Genomic DNA, 23,539 nt, shown 5'->3' on the forward strand with positions numbered 1-23,539 from the left:
GGAGGCGCTCCACCTCTGCTCCTAGGCTCGCTTTCTCTATTGGCGAAAGAGCAAGTCGGATGGTGGGCTCTATAGGGTCGGGCGAAGGGGCTTCTTGAGAGTCCTTCTGCAGTGGAGCATGAGTCTCCATCTGTGTCTACTGCTGTGATGGAAAGGGGCCGAGTGAAGACAACCCTCTAAGAAGCTCCGATGGGTAATGTCACAGAAACGTCACTGTCGAGGCGAAGCAGAGTGAGGCCGGAGGGGGGGGGGGGTAGTGAATGGTGCACAATAGGAGTAGGCGAGCAGGGGAAAAGACCAATAGTGGATATCGCAGGTCAGGAGGGACTGAGGAGCGATGGGTTGAGGGGCAGCGGGCAGCACCGGGGGGGATGGGCAGGGCAACGAGAAAGCTAGCGAGTGGGCACTGCAAGGGGGATGAAGTCAAGGAAGCACAGCAGGCAGCGAGCTACCTTGCAGGAGGAGTCACCAAGAAGAGAGCTTTTCTCATCATTCTAGTGTTTTGTATATAAGATAGTCAAAATTAACTTATTCTAAAGTGAAAGAGGCCAGGTTCGACAGTGATGGACAACAGCTAAGCCAAAAAGATCCTAAGTAAAGATAGAGTCCTCACCTGCATCCATATAAACAAGACAATGGATTTGTTAGCCTTGAATACGTATTACAGGTGTCAACGAACCTATCAATTGTTATCCATGTCCTACTTAAAACCTTTTAAACTTATACCTACCATCCATGTAGTGTTCAATATCAGTAAGTATTTATTCTCATAACAATAAGCCACAGATAAAAATGACATGTATATGTGTGTGTGTGTGTGTGTGCACGCGCGCGCGTACGCCTGCCCTAACCCAAGCACCATACTCAATGAGTCGGCAGTAGGCCCATTGAGAATGGACCTATTGCCTCATCAAGTTGATGAAAATAGAATAGTCAATTCTGAAGCCAAATTATTGTATCATATCAAAAAACCCATGAGTCTCATCCGAGCTAAAAGCGACAATGTTAACAGAGAGGATTATACTCCAGTCAAAGTTTTAAAGCTTTGTTAGCTTAGAGAATAGTATGGATGCCGTTCATAGTCAATCGTGGAAGTTTTTCATGCTTTAACCAGTTTCTATGGGTCCTCAAATGAACCGTTCATCCAAGAGTAGCTCGTTTATAGATAAAATATTCCTGAAATCATAAAAACCAAACTAATTACACATGGGTAAGTAATTTTGGATTAACCTACAACTTAAAACCAGTAGAGTCAAAGACTACAATAGTTGTGAGTAAGAATCAGATCTATAGACAAAGAAAGACCACCTCCTAACACCTGTCAACCTAACAAGGAATTATACGCAGCGTGTCCATCAAAGCCTATAAACAGAAATATCCAAAGCCACCGTCTTGGTTTCCTAGCTTTTTGGGAGAACCTTGTGTTTAAGACGTGTGTTGCTGTTTTTAGACTTATATTGTCCATATTGTGCTCAAACATAGAATTACCACACACGTGGATATACTCTCTCTCTCTCTCTCTCTCTCTCTCTCTCTCTCTCTCTCTATATATATATATATATATATATATATATATATATATATATATACAGCAAAGCACCATCCAAATGCTCTGCAGCTTATTGCATCCTAATACATCCTTGTATTTGTTGAAATTTCTTTGAGTTTAGACCTAACTTCAAGTTAGATTGATTAGCCCAATTCCCTCTTGAATAGAGGTTCTTGAGTTCAACACTTGTCTTATAGATCTTTGAGGTCTTTTGGGAGTGTTCCTACAACATCAAAGAGTTCTCTCTCTCTCTCTCTCTCTCTCTCTCTCTCTCTCTCTCTCTCTCTCTCAATACCTGCAACGCAATCACTTAAGAACCTCTTGGCAAAGCACCATTCAAATGCTCTCCAGCTTATTACACCCACAAGTAAAACCAGCACGACTGGCCACTGCACATTGTATGACATCAAGAGGAACTGTCAAATCATAGCTAATTATTTACAACACGACAAAGCTGACATGAAATTGCTGCAAGCCACACCAATAGGTCCCTCATCATTCATCTTCATAGTGCTCCAAGCACATGTTGCCTTTTTCTTATGAACCAAACCAGTAGAGATACAGAATGAAAAGGAATGCTAGCACAACAGACAAATGAGGTTCTTGTACCCCAGTCGAGGGAAGTGTTGCCTTGCATTTCTTACATCACAACATGAATTACGTGAACACGGTGTCATCTTCAGTGCAATAGTTACAACAAGCCAAAAACATGTGACCCTCACAATGTAGATTGATTCGCCCTCCACAAAATCGTGGTGGCTCTTTGGGAAAACCATCTCCCTCATTGAGCTAAGGCTTCCCATGGATCATGACTACAAAGTTTCTGCCAGCTTCGAATGCTTTGATACGCTGTGGGACTTTGTGTGTTGTGATCCTTCACATTGATGACAACAGAGGCAGGGATATAGCTCCCTACATCAACCTCAATGTACAAAAGAACCCAAGATATAGCTTTATATTGAGGGCCATGAATTTGGAACAGGAGCTGGGGGAATATCCGCATGCCTATCTTGGACCGGAGAGCTCCACTGCATGTAAGTTATCCACAGAATCCACGATCCAATCACTTCTATGAGGTACGAGTTCGACATCTTGGCTGCGGTTTACCTCAACTCTTTGCCACTCTTCCCAGCGTTCCGCTAAGCCATCGCCTTCCAGCATCCGCACAACTTCAGACATTTTGGGTCTGTCAGCAGGCGCACTCTGTGTGCAAAGAAGTGCAACTTGAATCAGCTGCTCAACTTCATGGGTTTCATAGTTCGATTTCAAGTCCGGATCAACAAGCATCTCGATCTTGCGCTCCCGAAGCAAACCCTTAACCTGCAGGGTAAAGGCCCATAACATATCTGTCCGTTAAACCTCAAGCTCCCAGAAGACAACGAGTAAAGCTCCTGTACAAGATTAACAAAAGTCATGCAATTTGTGTACAACATACCCAGTCTAGCAACATAACATCATCATCATTGGCAAGACGAGCTAGATCAAATGCTCGCTGCCCTGTTATCAACTCCAGTAACATGATTCCAAACCCAAACACATCTGTCTTTTCCGATGATTTTCCTGTCGACAGATACTCTGGTGCAATATGTCCAATGGTACCACGCACTGCTGTAGTTACATGAGTATCTTTGTAATCCATGAGTTTTGCTAATCCAAAATCACCAACCACTGCTTCAAACTCTTCATCCAACAAGATGTTGGCAGCCTTAACGTCTCTATGGATAATTTTTGGATCACAATGATCATGAAGATATGAAAGACCCCTGGCAGACCCTAATGCTATTCTTTTTCGCTGTGGCCATTCCAAAGGCTGCTCTCCAGGACTTCTGTCTGCAAGAGATCATCAAGAAAGACTAGATACTTAAGCTTTTTCGTGCAAATGCTTCAGGATGCATATGAGATAATCTTAAATGATCAACAAATCAGAAATGCATCCACCACTCACCCCGCAGACGTGAAGAGACGCTTCCATTAGGCATGTAGGGATAAACAAGAAGACGCTCCGTTGGTGTCATGCAGAACCCTCGTAGACGAAGAAGATTGCGATGCACTGCCATACTAATCATTTCAACCTCCGTCTGAAACTGCATTTCACCGCCTGGACTCCTCTCCTCCTTCAAACGTTTTACTGCCACAAGTGACCCATCTGCAAGACGCCCCTTATAAACTTTACCAAACCCACCTCTACCCAAAATATTCCTGTTATTGAAATTGTCCGTTGCCACTTGAAGCTCACGCAGCGAGAAACGCTTGAGTTGCCCCAAGTGCACTTCAGGATCTTCCTCGGCTGTGAGCAACAGAAACACCACAAACTCTATGTAAGAGGTGTATTGAAAACAAAAAAAAAAAAAAAAAACTTCACATTTAAGCCCTAGCAATCAAGCACAGCAGCACATGTTACTGGTCGCAGGAAACATACCTGGAACATCAAAGAAATGCTCTTGAGGCCTTCGGCTTTTATACCAGGCAAAAATAATGGCAGGAACTGCAAAAATCAATGCAGCACCTGCAGCAACACCACCTGCAATCGCACCTGTACTGGATGGTGACCTTCCTGAAGCACCAAAAAAAAACCCTATGATTATTATCATTAATTCAACCCTAGCACTACAAAGTAGGAAGCATCCACAGATGAGTACTTACAAAATGAAAACAAACGATACATTCCAAAACTTTTAGCCACTCATGCAAAGAGAGATCACCTCCAGTATTCCCAGTCGTTGCAGGGCTTGGAGGTGGTTGGAAAGGTGGTGGAGGGGGGAATGGAGGCTCCCCATCACATGGCTTACCAACCACAGGGCCACAAAGCAAAATGTTACCGCTAAAACTGCCAAGACACAATAACCTCAAATAAATAAGTGTTCCAGGCCAATACAATCGTAAACTATAACAATCTGATAGTCATGAGAACAGGTAGAGAGGACAATTTGAAAAACAGCTACCTGATGGGAGTAAAGAGCGAAAACGAACCATTGGTGGGCACCCGTCCTGACAAGTTATTGTTCGAAAGATCACTGAAAACAGCCTCAAAGTAGACCAAAAATAAGAGGGATGAAAGTTTGAGCCCACCTTCAGAGCACAATATACCCCACTTCAAAAGAATGAAACGATACTTACAGCACTTGGAGTGCATTGACCTTTGTTAATGAATATGGAATGTTTCCCTGTAGAGTGTTGTTATTCAAACGGCTACAAGTAAAATGTGGAAACTTTAATTCATGCATGTAGGAATAAAACCCAAAAAGAGATGAATCCAAGTGCTGAAGAAAATAGAAAGAGGGCTTACAGAAAACGGAGATGACTCAGCTCTCCCAATTCGTCAGGAATCGAACCAGAAAACCCATTTTGATACAAGTCGAGACTCACTAACTGAGACAACTTGCCTAGCTCTTTAGGTATCTCTCCAGTAATGTTGTTGCTGTACAGCTCCCTGACAGAAACAGAAAGATAAAATTAATCTCGTCTCATCTCATCTCTCTCTCTCTCTCTCTCTCTCTCTCTCTCTCTCTCTCTCTCTCTCTCTCTCATTCATTCTTCTCAGTAGGCACGCATTATTCTCCACGGCTGCGTGCGGCATTGGGCGATCTAACAGAAGCTTCATACGTAGACGATCAGGCTTCTAACCGCCTTCTGACTGGCAGCTTAATCGCAGCTCCAGGGCTGCAGAAATGCAGAGGGAGCAGAAGCTCGCGGTCAGATACGGAGGCGAAAACAATGCAGACGGAGAAATCATACGTGTAGACGGCGGCAAGAGCGCATAGGCGGCATCATCACACGCGTAGGCGGCAACATCATTCACTCAAGATTCAGCGAAAATTCTGTGTGCGAAATGGTAAGTGATCCCGAGACATCTCTTGAACGACAAAACATGGAAGCAATCTCCCATGCACAAGACCCTGCACAGGACACGGAAGCCGTGAATGTCTCACCTGTTTGCAAGTCGCGAGCAAAGGCAACCTTCATGCTCACGAACAAGCGGATGGCGCAGATGAAGAGGGAAATGAAGGAGTGGAAAACAGAGATGGAAGGATGGTGGAAGGAGAAGGCCAACCTCCTTCAGATGGTCTTCAATGAAGGCGCACAGTGGAAGAAGGAGAAAGAGAGCCTTAACGCAGAAATACAGACACTCAAAGAAGAAGTCTTAGCCCTCAAACAGGATAACCCAAACGCCGAGAGACGGACACTCAAAAATGAAGTCTCAGCCCTTAAACAGGAGCTTGCTGATAGAGTAAGCAGTGGGCTGGAGGAAGGCGAATTTCAGCCCTCGGTAATAGATGAAATCAAGGAAATCAAGGAACAGGTAAGGATGATCACAGAGGAAGAGAAACTGAGTGTAGCAAAGACATCTTCATGGGCAGAGATGATAACAAGGACACAGAAAAAGGCGGACGAGGCTGAAAAATGAATTGAGGTCGCCAAGAAAGAGAAAGGTCAAGAAACTCCTTGTACACCGACGCTTATCAACATGACCCTCGAAGAGGAACAAAGAAGGCGGATGCGAGCACTGCATGTGAGAGTGACCGGGCTCAAGGACATAAATAATGTGGAGAAAGAGGTCACAAGCCTTACATCCATGATGGGGATGGAGAAACCTTTGCACACAAAGGCATGGAGGGTAGGTAAGAAAAGTGAGAGCGCGGGAGAATCTTCAAAGAGGAGAGCTCTCATACTACGCTTCCACTCGTTGGAAGAGAAGAAGGAATTCTTGAGGAATTCTAGTAGCGGAGCACTTTATACATGCCAAGGATATGCTGATGGAGGTTCTCGCAATGTTGTTCAATCGTGCCATGTGTGAGGGATTACCTGAGACCTGGAGGTTGTCTAATATTGTGCCCATCTTCAAGGCTGGTGACCCTAAAGAGCCTGGGAATTACCGCACTATTATGGTTGGACACACATTGGCACGATTGTATGCATCTATTCTGGAGCAACACTTGAGTAGCTGGGCAGCGGGCGAGGGTGTACGAGCAAAGGGTCGGGCCGGCTTCAGGAGGGGTTTCTCCACTCTTGATCATATTCTGACACTCAAGGCCATCATTGAGGAGGGCACAGCACATAGGAGACGGATCTATTGTAGCTTTGTGGATTTTCGCAAAGCATTTGACATGGTACCAAGGGCTCGATTGATGCGCAGACTGCAAGAGATGGGGCTGCCCATACAGGTAATTTGGGGGATAATGGCTTTGTATAGATCAGTGGTGGGACATGTACGCACTCCAGAAGGGGTATCTGATTTAGTTCACTCTACTATTGGAGTGAAACAGGGTTGCCCAATCTCTCCTACTCTATTTGGTATGTATGTTGATGAGGTGTCTGATTACATTGACAGAAAGGGTGACAAGGGTGCCTAGCTGCCAGGGACGTGGATCCCATTGTTGCTTTATGCTGATGATATTGTACCGATATCTGACTCACCAGAAGGTATGCAACGACATTTGGACGCACTACGCAGTTTTGCAGAGGATAGTGGACAGGGTGTAAACCTAGGTAAAACAAAGGTTATGGTGTTTAACACCACACCGCAATGGGTCAGGAGATCAGTACCTACTTTCAAATATGGTCAGGAGATTGTGGAGTATATAGATGCATACACTTACCTGGGGGTAGTCTTCACTGGGCCGAGATTTTCTTTGAGAAGAGCAGCAGAGACTAGACTAACTAGAGCCGGTGCGGCTCTGGGAGGAATGAAGAGGATGTGTTCACAGGTTCAGTTCCAGGAACCTAGGACAAAGTTATGGCTCTTTGATACTTTGGTTGCCTCTACTATGTTATATGGGGTGAAGGTTTGGGGACCTTCTATAGGCCAGGATGGGTGGAGACGTATGGAGAAGCCCCTGGTATCTATGATCTCTCGGCTGATTAGAGCCAAGGTTTCTGTACCGCATGATATCATTCGAGCGGAATTAGCTGCCCCCCCTATGGAGATTGAGGCGCTCACAAGATCAGTCTCCTTTGTACACAGTCTGTGGGATACTACCAGAGACAGATATGCCAGGGTGGCTCTAGAGTCCTCCAGACAATTAGCTCTTAACGGGGATACATCATGCTGGTATGCTCAGATGACATCATGGTTTCAGACACATGGTTTCACCATGGACAGGTTGCCTCCTTTTCAATACTCTCTTCAGGCACCCTTGAGGTCTCTAACACGGGTAGAGATTAATAGACTCATCCGTCAGGATTTGATCCAGCTGGACACGAGGAGGACATGGATAGAGCCGTTACAGAGTTGGGCACAAAGATGGCTTTCTATAGAGAGCATCTTCTCCACCTCACGGGGGATGGGTTTGTAATTCGACCTAGCTATATGGACACACATCTTTCGCATGGTTTGCGTTGTGCCATTGGCCAGATATGCACGTCCTCACATCAGCTCGAGATTGAGACTGGCAAATTCACAGGGACACCAGCAGATAACAGAATATGCCGCTTATGCCATCTAGAGCTAGAGACAGAAGTACATTACATATGTCATTGCACAGTATACTATGAGATACGAGGTCGTTTTCACTGTCTATTCAGAGAAGGTTTTGGGCCTCTATCTAGGGTCATGAGTTATAAGGATCAAAGATGTCTTGGGCTTTATCTACTTGAGTTACACAAGCATAGAGAAACCTTACTGAGGAGAGGTGAAGAGAGACATCCCCACGGACAGATCACAGATTTCTTTACACTAGATATTGTACACCCAGAAGAACAGACAAAGGAGCAACCAGCGACGGTGGAGAGGTCTACCCGCACTACTGGCATTCTCATAGACCGAGCATTGGAGCTAGGGAAATCTAGACGGCCCCGAGGGAGGAGAGGAGCTACACAATTTCGACGGAGGCTATGGCAAAGGATTCAAGCCATACTCTTTCGTCGTCCAGAGTGCAGATGAAGATGGATCTCTACTCCCCTCCCATATTGTCTTCACATTGCATTGCTTAGTTTAGGATCCCGCAGTATTTATATTTTGTTATCCTAGTTTAATTTATTTTGTTAATCTGACTTTGTATCAAATACACCGCATTGTAACTTTCTGGTCTAATAGGTCACTTTGGCCTTTTGAAGACGTTAATATAACATTTCATTTCATCTCTCTCTCATGCATGTTGCCCACGGATGAGGGAGCCCTCTCGACATCGACGCAGATTGCGACACAGGATCCATACCATACTGGCGCGACATAGGAGCCGTCCCGGATACTGATGTATATGTATATGATGCCTCGACTGTCAGAGAGCTCCATTGTATCAGCTCACCCTTTGTATCAACTTTCACCCCACCCCTACCCACTATTTTCTTTTCAGTTCTTTGTACTTTTTGTAGCCAGACCTGGTATTAGCACCACATGTAACCTTTTGGTCTCATAGGTCATTTTGGCCTTTTGAAGATGTTAATATTACATTACATCCATCTCTCTCTCTCTCTCTCTCTCTCTCTCTCTCTCTCTCTCTGCCCTGCAATCCCGCCCAGCCCCCCCTGCGCACCACTCTCTCCCTGCAGTCCCCCCCCCCCCAGCCGCAGATTTTCAAATTTCAAAATACTGCAGATTTTCAAATACAGCAGGCAGTCAGATTTTCTGCGCATAATTTTTTTAGAGCAGATCAGAGCAAATTTTCAGATCATAGCAGATTTCAGAAACAGCAAAATTCAGAAATTGCAGAATTTTAGAAAATTGCAGAAATTGAATACACCATGTATGCTCAATGTGGGAACATGTATACATAATGTGGAAGCCCACGTGCGTATAGGTCTCTTTTCTGCCGCAACATTTCGTCTCGTTTGTTTAGCAACGACCAACCATGAGGAAGTAGAATGACAAGCCTGACCCCTTAGAAGATGCAATCCAAAAGTGCAAAGAAGAAATGGTCGAGACCATTAACAAGATCAACCGCCACTTATTAGGTACAATAAAACTGCTCAATGATCGCGTTTTGGCCCAAGAAAGCAATATCACTGCAATGGGAGATAGTGTGACGGCCTGAGACGAAGAGATTGCGTCACTCAAAAAGGAGCTCGAGTAAGGAGCTCGAGGAGGCACGATCACGAAACACACTTGAAGAGTGAGAATTGCAACCCTCGGTAATAGAAGAACTTAACAGAATCAAAGAGCAAGTGCGAGCCATCAAAGAGGGGGAAGAGTAGCATAAAAAAATGACGACCTCTTGGATGGACGTTATCACAAAAACTCACCAGAAAGCAATGAGGTTGAGAAATGGATTGAGGTTGCCAAGAAAGGGAAAAGTAAGGAAACAACATCCACACCCACCATTATCAACCTGACCCTAGAAGAGGAGCAAAGAAGACGTGTACGCTCTCTACATGTGAGAATTTGCGGCCTAAAAGACAAAGATAGTGTAAACGAAGAGATAAAAGAACTCATGGCTTTTATGAGAGTTCATGAGCCGATGCACTCAAGAGCTTGGAGAGTAAGCAACAAGAAAAGTGGGAGCAAGGGGAAAACCTCAAAAGAAAGGGCACTTATCCTTCGTTTTCATGGAGCTTCGTTTTCCCTCCATGAAAACGAAGGACTTTTTGAAGAAGAGACCAACTCTTAAGAAGACGGGCATCTTTCTTGGGGATGACCTTACCCTCTCACAGGTCGCCCATATGCAAGAGGTAATGCCAGAGATTAGAGCGGCAAGGGAAAAAGGTAAGATTGCTTTTTACCGAGATGGAAGAGTGGTGATATTGGAACCACGCTCCACATGAGTGTGAGACCTATGGGGCCACACTCAAAGGTGCTACCTGGAATTGTAATGGATCTATGCGTCTTGATGCGGGTGCTTTTGAGGATAGTTTTAGTGGGAGAGACATCATCTTCTACTCTGAGACACATCAGGCCCCTAGGCAGTCTATGCCTCACATTAGTGGATACAGATGTGCAACAGCCTGTAGACAGGAGACACGATCAGAGCACAGAGGGCGGGGCTCAGGAGGAGTGGCAATGTTATTCAAGGAGGAGTTGCAGCCATTGATACATATAGCTCGCACGGATGAGCAAGCTAGGTACTTGTGGGTGAGATTGAGAGCAGAGACTGGCAGGTATCTTTACATTGCTATTTGCTACTTTTCCCCGAGTACATCAGTATATGCACCACCCAGAGGACAATCCTCCTTCTGTAATTTGGATGATGACATATGGGAATTCTCTAGAGATGGTGACATTATCATTCTAGGAGACTTCAATGCTAGGACTTCCCATCATCAGTCAGTATTACTTCAGAGGAGATGCTGAAAGAGCTGGATGTTACAGAGACGGGCCTATCCAAACTATCACAGGATGGGAACATACTGAGTATGGACGGCACTTGATAGACATGGGGACTGCACATGGATTGGCCATCTTGAATGGCCTACAAAGATTTTCCGATGCAGGAGGTTTCACATGCTTTCCACCCAGACACGGAGCCAGCACAGTGGATTATGTCATGGCACAACCAAGCCTCATCTCTAGTATCGAGGATCTCATAGTTGGGCCCAGACCTGTTGGGTGGCAATGGATCATGCTATTGTGTCGTTGACCATCTCTTTCCAGTTCAATGTAGCACACAGTCCACGTGTAGCAGCCCCTACTCGCTACACCTTCACGCGGGAGACGGATTCTGTATACATAGACGGGATCTACAGACACCTATGCACTCAGGAGCCAGGGCGACCTTTGGAGGAGATTACTACTATACTGACATAGACTTTACATGATGCAGCAAGCAGAGGCATACCCACACACCCAGCTTGAGCATAGACGCCGTTCTAGCAGCATGCCTCAGAACAGCTGGTATGATGAGGAATGTCGCCAGACTAGAGTTACACTTCAGAGGGAAGTGCTTTTGGGGGACATTACTCACATCAGTCACAGATTGACTTCCGACGCCTAGTGCGTCGGAAGAAGAGGGCATTTTTGGCTCGACTAGAGCAGAATCTCTACCAACTATTCTTGAGTCAGGACTCGCGTGAGGCATGGCGGCTCTTTCATGAGCTGTCTCCTCTGGACAGCCGCCCCTTCCCGACCCCCCCCGATCCATGCCCACACACATGTGCTTTTTTCGCCGCTGAGATGTCAAGAAGATCATTGACAGGATGAGGACTGGGAGAGCATATGATCATGATGGCCTGGTGGCTGAGCATTTTATGCCAGAGATTTACTAGCAGAGCTTCTAGCAGTCGTGCTTAAACTTTAACCGTGCCATGTGTGAGGGCTTGCCTGATATTTGGAGCCCTTCTATGATTGTACCTGTCTTCAAATCAGGAGACCCTATGGAGCTTGGGAATTACGCACTATCATGATTGAACACACATTGGCACGGTTGTACGCATCCATTCTTGAGCAGCATCTGAGTAGATGGGTAGAGTGAGGGAGTGCGTGCAGCTGGGCAGGCAGGGTTGAAGAAAGGTTTTTCTACTCTTGACCATATCTTGACACTCAGGGCCATCATCGAGGAGGGCAGATCCCGTGGGAGACGGATCTATTGCAGCTTTGTGGACTTTCGCAAAGCATTTGACACAGTACCCAGAGCTAGATTGATACGCAAATTACAGGAGATGGGAGTACCCAGAGAGCTCATTTGGAGGATTATGGCATTGTACAGATCAATAGTAGGGCATGTACGCACCTCAGAGGATCTATCTACACCGGTTCACTCCACTATCGAGGTGAAGTAGGGCTGTCCGCTCTCTCCTACTGTATTTGGTATCTATGTGGATGAGGTTTCTGACTACATTGAGAGAGATGGGGATAGAGGTGCACCGCTGGCAGGGACATGGATTCCGCTATTGTTATATGCTAATGAAATTGTGTTGATCTCCGGCTCTCCGGAGGGGATGCAGCGTCACTTGGATGCTTTGCATAGGTTTGCCCATGAAAGTGGTTTGTCTGTCAACCTTGGTAAAACCAAGGTCATGATATTTAATACCACCCCACAATGGATCAGGAGGTCAGTGCCCGCATTCACATACGACCGGGAGATGGTGGAGTATACAGATGCTTACACTTACCTTGGAGTGGTTTTTAGTGGACCAACATTTTCATTGAGAAGAGCATTTTCATTGAGAAGAGCAGCAGAGACTAGATGGACCACAGCCGATTCGGCATTGGATAGATTGGAAAGGATGTGTTCACAGGTTCAGTTTCAGGAGCCTCGGACGAAGCTCTGGCTCTTTGACACTTTGGTGGCTTCTGCATTGCTCTATGGAGCTAAGATCTGGGGGCCTTCATTAGATTATCAGGGGAGGGCATGTCGCACTGTGGGGGGACATGGAGAAGCGCGTGGTCTCTATGATCTCGTGGCTCATTAGAGCCAAGGCTTCAGTACCACGTGTCATTATCCGAGCAGAGCTAGCTGCCCCCCATTAGTGGTTGAGGTGTCACGACCACTTCCGCAAGAGAAACACACACCCTAGTTGTGGCTGTGGCGGTAGAAGTCTGAGCATTGCTCACGTGGCACGATTTTCGGAAAATGTGTTGAATGCTGACGTGGCAATGCCGTATGGACCCTCCGCGTTTTGCGGCGCAGTTCACGACAATATGGAGCTATTTTTTGGCTACGCAATTCAAGGCTGAAATCCTACGCAAGGGAAAAAGCAGTTTTTGCATGAGCTTATTTCTACGCAAGGCCTTTTGTTAAATGGCTTTAATTTAAAAGCCTTTGAAAGCCTTGCTTTTATTTGTAAGCTTTTGGGGCAGCTTTTGGGGCTCTGCTTTTCGCATCCCTTGTAAACCTTTGTAAGAGTAGTTTGGGCTCCCACTTCTCACAGCATCTGGACGTAGAGTCTGAGAGTGAGACCCAATCACTCCTTTGTACTTTGAGAAAAGATTTTAATACAAAAAGAAATACCGAAAGGGGCGCCAGTCTTTGGGGCCAATACCTCTTGGCACGGAACTCCGCTGGGCCGGTGTCGAATCAAACTATGAACTGTTTTGAAGTGAATTCCTGTCGTGTCGCGGTAGATTCTTGACTTGAGAGTGTCCAAGTTTGTTACAGTGGTATCAGAGCATGGCCGATTTCTCTTCTATCGGGAAATCCGATCCTTTTTACGCGGCACTTATGGATTCAAACAGAGATAAGTCGACTTCCTCTGCATCCGGAGATGCGGGAAGAGATCACGAAGAAGATTCACGCGAAGAGTACGGCCCCCCTCGGCCTACTCAGGCGGAGCTTGAGGAGATGGAGGTCGACGATTGATTGGCAATGCAACAAAGATGATGCTAAATTTTGCAAAGGACCTGAAATTTGCAAAATTTATGACCCAGACCTCCTTCGACAAGGTGCACTCAGAGTGGCGGCAAACCATAGAACCACCCCTCAACCGGCACTCAAGAAACCTCCTACTCCAAGGATATTTACAGAGCAAGAATTAGAAGAGGTGGTTGATACACGGATTTCTCAGCTTTTTGACACGCAAAACAAAGCCGAATAGCACGACAAAAAGCAGAAGAAAAGCACTAACTTCCCGGGTTATTTGGATCGTCGGTCTACATTTGCCTCAACAAGAAAGCAGAAGAAGCATGTGCGATTTGAAGGAGTACCCAGTTCTTCTTCTTCTTCTTCTTCTTCTTCTTCTTACAGTTCTTCTAGCACTCGAGAGAAGAAGACTGAAAAGGGAAAAAGCGAAGCAAAAAGCAAAGCTTCAGAAAGGGCAAGAAAGAGGCAAAGAAGCCTAGATTTCACCCAGTTTCTGACAGTTCTACGAAGGACTTGTCTTCGGATAGTTCAGACTCTGACGACAGCAACTTTTATGCAAAGAAGAAGAATTTCTATAAAGCCAACCAGTATGACTTTCTGGAGGATAAAAGCAAGAAAGTCCGAGAGTTTAAAGAAGGTGGACAGTCAATTAAATTTGACATGTTTTCTGGATATCGAGATGCTTCGAAGGCTTTGGCCTTCATACAGTAGTTTGACATAGCTTCCTCTGGAGGGCGTTACTCAGAGCACTCCAAGATTCGGAGGGCTACCTCTTACTTCAAGGGAAATGCTCGAACTTCGTGGTCTACGCTTCTATGAACAAGACAGTGCCAGTTAAATGGCTGAAATTTAAAAGGCTTTTTATTTCTTCTTGGTTGACTTGGGAGTACGAACGCGACATACGAATTGCTTGGAACCATCTTCAGATGACCAAGAAGGATACACAGGACGCATATTGAGAGAGATTCTAAAGCTCTTTTCTACCAGCCTCTTCATTTAAGACGATCTCGTTCAAAGAACAAATGAGCGGTTTACCTTGGGACTTCCTACAGAGATCTGAGATCACTGCTTAGAGAAAAAGTCAGATTCCATTCAAGAATTTATGAGTCATGCGAAACGAGGTTTTCCCATTCATTCAAGCAGTTTGACCTACCCAACAGATGAAATCATGATGCAAAGGACCGAACAGACTTCGAACAATGAAAGTAGAAAGAAGAAGAGCAAAACAGAAAAGAAAGAAAAGGATGCACGACCCCGGCTCACGCTTCGAGGGAGGGTCGGCTATATCAAAGAGGGGAAGTGCTTTGGATGCGGGGAAACTAGGCACATCTCCGCCAAGTGCCCTAAAAAGGCACCAAATGAATGAAGAAGGTCAAAGGGTTCGAAAGCAGCTGAGGAACGTGGCAGAAAAGGCAGATGAAAGCATAACTGGTACAACATTGCGTGGGCCCCGAACCAAATCAAATGAATAAAAGTTCAAAACTTCGCCGCTTTTAGGGCAAAGTGAAAGATTAAGAAGCCCTCTTTTTCTTGGATGAAGGAGCCAAGGCCAACTTCTTTTCACTTGAATTGACGGCTCGATTTGGAATTACGCCCTACAGGCTGAGGCCACAGGCAGAGATAGTTCTTGCGGCACTCGGACGGGATGTTGTCATTACACCGATCATTGGCAAACTTCGTTTGCAATGTCAGGGGTGTTTAGGGCACGAGGACTTCTACGTAATTCCCTTGAGAGGTTGTGACGTCCTGCTCGAAATCCCTTGGTACCACAAGAACAACGTCGTGGTTGACTATCGGGCCAAGAAAGCGACTTTGACAAATGCAGGGCACAGAGATTGTACTTGATGAAATTCAGTTTCTTTTCTTTCGGGAGAGAACTGAATGATGATTGAAGGTCGAATATGTTTTGACCTAAATAAAGAAAGCCAAGATTTTTCTCCACACTCATGCCGATTCCTTTTCAGAGGGCCTGCCAAGCGAGTTATGACCAGCTTGTCCTGAGAATCATAACATTGATTTGAAACCTGGAAATTCACCACCGAACGGACCACCTTATTGTGTGAGCCGAGCCCAGAGATACACGTTTTGGGACACACTGTCTCAATAGCAGGAGTGGAAATGGACTCGGCCAAGATAGAGACTATCTGTGATTGGCCCGATTTGAAGAATGTCCATGAAGTTCGAAGCTTCATGGGCTTATGTTCTTACTACCGGCGGTTCATCAGAAAGAGTGCAAAGGTTGCTTACCCCTTTGCATATCTTGACACAAAAAAGGATCCCTTTCTCGTGGGGACCCACAGAAGTGACTACCTTTCAGACATTGAAAGAGAAATTGACTACGGGACCAGTTTTGACTTTGTCGGACTTGCAGAAGTCATTTGAAGTATATTGTGATGCTTGTGGTCGTAGTCTGGGTGCGCTCTTAATGCAAGAAGCCCATGTCATTGCCTACGAGAGCCGACTATTCTCAAGGCCGGAAATGACAGCACAGATTTATGAGAAAGAGCTTTTGGAGGTTAATCCATGTTCTTACTCAGTGGCGACATTACCTACTCGGAGCAGATTTTACTGTCTTCACAGACCATCACAGTTTTCGCTACTTCTTGTCATAAAAGCAACTATCGGAAAAGCAAATGCGGTGGGTGAACATCTTGTCACAGTTTCACTTCCAGATTGTCCACGTGCAGGGACAGAAGAACTTGGTGGCAGATGCTTTGTCTCGGAAGCCGTTGGTTCTGGCTATTTCCACGATCCATCATAGGAGCTTCGAGGATATGGTCGATCAGTATGCCCTAGATACAGATTTTGCAGATATTTTCACTCGGATATGGAACGGGGAGATAGTAGCAGAGATATTCCATTCGGGATGGCTACTTGATGAGGAAAACCATGTTGTGCGTTACACAACCATTGAGGGAAAAGGTTTTAACCGAATGCGGGTCACCGCGGCATAGCTACCACCTTGAAAGGTGTCGAGAGATACTTCTTTTGGCCGGGACTCATAAAGGATGTGGACGATTTTGTGCGCAGTTGCTTGGTATGCCAGAAGGTCAAGTTTGACAGGCATAAAGCACAAGGATTGTTACAACCTTTACCCATACCCACCCACCCCTGGGAAAGTATTGCAATGGATTTCATTTTTGATCTCCCGAGAATACAGAGTGGTCACGATGGTATCTGGACTGTTATTGACAGATTTAGCAAGCAAGCTCATTTCATTCGAGTGAAGAAAACAATTAAGCTGGATCACTTAGTGAGACTGTTTGTGGCCCAGATCTTCAGATTACATGGCATGCATGAGACGATTCTCTCTGATAGGGACCCAGATTCACGAGTTTGTTTTGAAAGGCTATTTGGGAGAACATTGGTACGCGGTTGCAGTTCTCGTCATCATTCCACTGATAGACTGACGGGCTGCTAATCCAATGGTACTAGATTTATTGAAGTCTTACATTTCGGATCAGAAGACTCAATGGGAAAAGTATTTAACTTTGGTGAAATTTGCCTACAGTAACATGATACACTCTTCAATGGGGAAGGCGCCATTTGAGATTATTGAAGGTGCTACGAAGGTTCCACCCTTCTTAAGCACGAAAGATAAGATTTTTGAAGACAACGAGTACACGCATGACTTGGACACGGCTTTTGCCAAGGTTCGCGAGGCTTTGCAGAAATCTCAAGAAAGACAAAAAAAAGGCAGCAGATCGCCATCATTGCGATTTGAAATTGAAGAAGAACAATTGGGTGCTTTTACGTTTTGAGAAAGCACGCCTGAGAAAGAAAAAGGGAAAGGAGAGGCTTTTTTCAAAGCTTAGTATGCGATACTACGGACCTTTCCAGATCTCTGAAAAGATAAATGATATCTCCTTTCAACTGAAACGGCCCGATACTTGGAGAATTCACAATGCTTTTCCTGTGAGTCTCTTGAAGCCTTTTAAAGGCGATGTGCCCGAAGATGGGGAGCCTCATGAGCAACCAGAGGTGGAAGAAAACGAGGAGATCCTTGTTCCAGAACAGATATTGGCACATAAAGACAGAAAGATTAAGGGTAAAGTGATAAGGCAGTTCTTGGTTAAATTCAAGAACTATCCTGCATTGGATGCGAAGCGGATGGAGGAGGAGGACCTAGCAGATACTCCTCAGATTGTGAAACTTTACCTTGAAGCATTTGGATTAGCATAGTCTATTCTAAATGGAACCCCAAACTCAGCTTGGGCAGAATCTAGTGCAACGGGTATGCACAAGAGGGGAGTTGCTCCACTCCTTTGTCAACAGATTGCCTCGATTTTTGATACTAAAGTCACTGATGTCTCTTTTGAGTCTCACGGATACTGTGAGCTGACATTGTTCTGCTATATGACTTTATGAACTGAAATTCCCGAACATGATACTGACTTGTTCTTGACTTGTTTAAGTGCAAGAACTGATAGACGAAATGACTGCAGCATTTTGGTCTGACTGATCTCGATAGACATGGTTGCAATAAGGATTAGTCAATTGGGCATCTATGAGGTCCGAGTGGATCTAGATGAGATTGCTAAATACGTTGCCGATAAATCATGGTCTAAAATCTGAATGAATTTTAAATGTGATTTGTCATGTGATGTCAAGTGATGTCCTATGATGTGACTCTCGATTGGTACATGTGCTAGATGTGTATTCCTAGTGCGTCGGTACTAAGAGTCAGTGTCTGCTAAGACAGTTTATGGCCTCTGTCTGTTTTGCATGCGTAATCGAGGGCGATTACAATGCTTTCAAGAGGGGGTATGTCATAAACTGCTAACATGGCATGACCACTTGCGCAAGAGAAACACACACACAATCTAGCTGTGGCTGTGGCGGCAAAAGTTTGAGCATTGCTGACGTGGCAGGATTTTTGAAAAAATGCGTTGAATGCTGACGTGGCACTGTCGTACGGACCCTCCGCGTTTTGCGGCACAGTTCACGGAAGTATGGGGCTGTTTTTTGGCTACGCAATGCAAGGCTGAAATCCTACACAAGGGAAAAAGCAATTTTTACGTGAGCTTATTTCTACGCAAGGCCTTTTGTTAAATGGCTATAATTTAAAAGCCTTTGAAAGCCTTGCTTTTATTTGTAAGCTTTTGGGGCTCTGCTTTTTGTATCCCTTGTAAACCTTTATAAGAGTAGTTTGGGCTCCCACTTCTCAGAGCATTTGGACGCAGAGTCTGAGAGTGAGACCCAATCACTCTTTTATACTTTGAGCACAAATTTTAATACAAAAAGAAATACCGAAAGGGGCGCCAATCTTTGGGGCCATAACCTCTTGGGACGGAACTCCGCCGAGCCGGTGTCAGGCTCATCCGCCAAAACCTAACTCAGCTAAACACCAGGAGGACATGGATACAGTCAACACAGGCGTTGGGCACGAAGATGGCTTTCTACAGAGACAATCTTCTCCAGCTTACGGCAGACGGTTTTGTGACAAGGCCCAGATACATGGACACCCACTTGTCTCATGGGATATGGTGTGCTATTGGCCAGATACGCACATCTTCACACCAGCAACGGATCGAGACTGGTAGATACAACAAAGTACCAGCAGAGGCCAAACATGCCCCCTGTGTGACATAGAGCCTGAGACAGAGTTACACTACACATGCCACTGCCCCGTCTACTACAAGATACGAGGCCGCTTCCATTGCTTGTTCAGAGAGGGCTTTGGACCACTCTCCACAATCATGAGATAGGAGGATCAGAGATGCCTGGGTTTGTTTCTGCTCGAGTTGCGCAAACACAGAGAGAGCCTGACAAGAGGAGAGGCCAGATAGTCTCAGAGACACATCACAGACTTCTTTAGAGCAGACACTCGACACCCAGAGGAGCTACTACCATAGCAGACCTTGTCGCCTCACACCAGAGGCACACTGATCGACCGAGTGACCGAGTTGGGAGATCCAGACGCCCACCACTGCAGAGGACTACTGTTAGGTGCAGCGGAATGAACATTTGCGCTTTGCTCAAGATGAGTGCTCCGAACTGTGCTCAAGGTTCCTTTTGTTCTTATGGAAGGGAGAGCCTTCCGTTCTTAATGAGAGAATGCTATGATCACAACAAAGTGAATGGACACTATGCGTGCAAGTGTATGAGACTGAAAGATAGAGAGATACGACACCAGAGACGTTGTAAAACCCTCCTCCGAAGGCCCCACTCTCGTCGGCGAGAGTGGTCTACTTATGATTGCACAAACTGGTACAAACTGTATGCATGTGACTGATGCAAGTCTAGGCTATGTCGGTGTCGACGACGGTGATGGCGAGACCGACCTAAGGGCTGAAATCTGCAACCTTTTATCTGCTGTCCAAAAACGCAATGGGCTGAAATCTGTTGTTGCCGAAAACGCTGATTTGGGGGGCTGTTTCTATGGGTCTTTGTCACTGAAAATCTGGAGGTTTAGGGCTGAAAACTGAGGTTTCTTTAGGCTGAAAACTGATGGTCTTTCCAGCTAAATCTGCTACTCTACTAGGGCTGAATCTGCAAGTATTTCATTGCTGAAAAACGCTGCAGGCTGAGGTCATAAAGGCTGAAAACGCTAGGCTGATGCAGGTCAAAAATGCTAGGTCAAGGTTCTGCAAAACGCTATCTGCTGGGGGTTCTGATGATGATGCTCAATGAAAACGCTAGGTCTGTGCTTGCTTCCGTCACGGTGATCTACCGATGAGAAAACGCTAGGGCTGATTCTTCTTGCTTGGAGGAAATCCACCAAGGGGTCTTGTTGAGAAGTTGCCTGCTGAGCTTGGCTCCTATTGCCTCTTCTGCTATTTAGTGCTAGCTTTGGTTTGCTTATATATTTTCTTACCCAAATTACCCTACCTACTTTTGTTGGAAAGTCACTTAAATTAATAAGTGAAAAATGCCAAAAATAGGTAAAATAGGCTAAATGCACTGGAAAAATCCCCTAACTAATTCTAATGGATTCTGATGGATTCTGATGGGAATGCTTATCATCATGCTGTGTGCAACGAGAGGATATGCATCTACACTAAGTGACTGGACATGCACGGTCTACGAACAGACTCACAAAAGCGCCAGATCACTTCTAAATCTAGACTGACTGGACTAACTGAACCCTAGTCGTGCTGTAGCTTGTCCACGGACAAAGGGTTGGATGTGTCACGTGACATCCCCTCCATTTCAAAGTGAGGTACTCGTACCGAACTGTATGTCGTCGAGGGAGATCGCCAATAGCATCCAGAATCCTGGAAGGGACTCTTCGCCGGCCCACTCTGATGAGTGGGTCATGCGGTACTTGAACTTCATAAAGGTCTGCAATGCTTGCTTCTTTGGGCTGCGCCGAAAGCGACAAATTCTTATGTGGCTCCTTCAATGCTTCAACTTCATCTAGAGTCATGCTTCTTTCTTCTTCAAGAATCTCCATAACTGAAAATTCATGAAACCATTTCCAACACAAAACCATGAACATACCTATTCCATGTAAAGTAACTGGAAAAAATCTTGTCTTCCTAAAAGATTGTGCATGCAATGTAGATGAACAAATAGACGGAGTGCCAAACCGTTCACCACACACACACAAACAATGAGATCAAATCTTTCTCTTATGATCTAAAGCAATCACTGTGGCAATTCACAACAGAAATGCCCATGCTTGGTCCTCATACTGTCATGAGCTCTTTCTACAACTATGTTGTGCCAAGGAAGAGACATGAAATGTGACTTCCTTGAATGCATACTTTCCAGCTTTTCATGAAAATCCGCATACATTTGTGCTCATTCATGAGTGAAACGTGCTCCACGTACAATTTGTCATTCCTAGGAAAAGGGATCACATATAGACGCTGACTAAAATACAGGAAACAATTATGAATGAAACACTCGAACAATGCGTGCGTATCAATCATGGGAACACATAATACTTCCTGTGAGGGTTCTTTGGACTTAGGCTCGAAAGCCAAGATCGGTTCTTCCTGAATGATCGAATCGTCTTGTGGAGGTTCTTTGGACCTCCACTCGAGAGCCAAGATCGGATCTTCGTGATTGATTGAATCTGCAACGAGGTTAGCTTCGCTAGAAAAAGCATCAACTAACTCATCATCCTTGTGAACAATCACTACCTCTTCATGCAACTCATCATGCTTGTGAGAAATCACACCTTGATCATGCAAATCATCATGCTTGTGAGAAATCACATCTTGATCATGCAAATCATCATGCTCATCATTAACATCCAAATCATCATGCATATCATTGGCATTCAAATCATCATCATGCAAATCAGGTGTGTCTTGCTTTGGAGAAGAAGAGACTGAGAGAGTCTCCTTTCCCCGAATCTCTTGCATCTATGCTTGAACTTGAGAAAAGAGTCGCAACATCTCTTGCATTCTTGCTTTGTTCTCGCGATCAAATCTTGCTTGACTTTCTTTTTCTTCCAAGTCGTACTGACCCTCTATGGCTGCCATTTCTTCTTCGTAGTCACAATCTATGGCTGCCATTTCTTCTTCATAGGCCTTTCTTTCTGCTTCTCTTTCTTCGCGTTCTAACTTTCTTTCTAGAAACAATTGGTCCAACTCCTCCATAGGAGTTAGCGCAATCCTTGACGTAGATGAGGAAGGGGGAGGTTCCGAAAAACCTCATGGTGGGGAAAATTCTTCTTCGCCTCTCTCATGCTCATCACCTCCAAGAGAAGTATCCATTCCGCTTCGAGTGATGACCATCCACTGAAGTCTTGGGTTCGTGGGTTCTTGTGGGTCTTGGGTTCTTAAGTTCACGAGGAACTAGGGTTCTTGTGGGTCTTGAGTTCTTGAGGTTCTTGAGGTTTTCTTTCGCTTGCAAACCGTATTTAAGAAGGATCTTCTCTTCACCCGAGTTCTACTCCTTTCCGCGGGCGCACCCCTTGGCGGCCTTGCGCTCACACCAAGGTTGTTTTTTCCCACCTCACGTCGATTGGCCGGCCGCTAAGTGCACAGTCCGCTCTCAATGAGTGAAAAGAGACACAAGGGGAGGCTAGACAAGCCCTTCTTTCTTGGGATTCCTGTCACTCTTCAAAAACACGATTAGGAATCAACACGCCCAAGCGAACTTGGGTTCGTGCGACCTCAACAAGCAAAAAAAAACTTGTGATTCTTGTGGTTCTTTCCTTGAGTGATACAGAACACTGCCAAAGCTCTGATACCAATGTAAGGTGCAGCGGAATGAATGTTTGCGCTTTGCTCAAGATGAGTGCTCCGAACAGTGCTCAAGGTTCCTTTTGTTCTTATGGAAGGGAGAGCCTTCCGTTCTTAATGAGAGAATGCTATGATCACAACCAAGTGAATGGACACTGTGCGTGCAAGTGTATGAGACTGAGAGATAGAGAGAGAAGAGAGATACGACACCAGAGACGACGTAAAACCCTCCTCCGAAGGCCCCACTCTTGTCAGCGAGAGTGGTCTACTTATGATTGCACAAACTGGTACAAACTGTATGCATGTGACTGATGCAAGTCTAGGCTATGTCGGTGTCGACGAGGGTGATGGCGAGACCGACCTAAGGGCTGAAATCTGCAACCTTTTAGCAGCTGTCCAAAAACGCTATGGGCTGAAATCCGAAAACGCTGATTTGGGGGGCTATTTTTGTGGGTCTTTGTCGCTGAAAATTGAGGTTTCTTTAGGCTGAAAACTGATGGTCTTTCCGGCTGAATCTGCTACTCTTCTAGGGCTGAATCTGCAAGTATTTCATTGCTGAAAAACGCTGCAGGCTGAGGTCATGAAGGCTGGAAACGCTAGGCTAATGCAGGTCAAAAACGCTAGGCTAATGCAGGTCAAAAACGCTAGGTCAAGGTTCTGCAAAACGCTATCTGCTGGGGGTT

General features: G+C 45.4%; 1 protein-coding gene across 1 annotated transcript in view; it reads right to left on the reverse strand.

Moving 5' to 3' along the window:
* Positions 1–2,014: 2,014 nt before the first annotated feature.
* LOC147451683 (LRR receptor kinase BAK1-like) overlaps positions 2,015–23,539 on the reverse strand; it is a 45,253-nt gene continuing 23,728 nt past the window's right edge. The window contains exons 4-11 of the mRNA XM_086517574.1: positions 4,836–4,979; positions 4,667–4,738; positions 4,492–4,563; positions 4,252–4,376; positions 3,969–4,103; positions 3,495–3,836; positions 2,985–3,379; positions 2,015–2,869 (exon numbers count right to left, since the gene is read on the reverse strand). Coding sequence (XP_086373700.1) covers positions 2,555–2,869; positions 2,985–3,379; positions 3,495–3,836; positions 3,969–4,103; positions 4,252–4,376; positions 4,492–4,563; positions 4,667–4,738; positions 4,836–4,979 — 1,600 coding nt within the window. The 3' untranslated portion in view covers positions 2,015–2,554. The remainder of the gene's footprint in view (positions 2,870–2,984; positions 3,380–3,494; positions 3,837–3,968; positions 4,104–4,251; positions 4,377–4,491; positions 4,564–4,666; positions 4,739–4,835; positions 4,980–23,539) is intronic.

The sequence above is a fragment of the Adiantum capillus-veneris genome, chromosome 8, assembly GCF_014529385.1.
Source record: "Adiantum capillus-veneris isolate H3 chromosome 8, ASM1452938v2, whole genome shotgun sequence".
Classification (NCBI taxonomy): Eukaryota; Viridiplantae; Streptophyta; class Polypodiopsida; order Polypodiales; family Pteridaceae; genus Adiantum; species Adiantum capillus-veneris.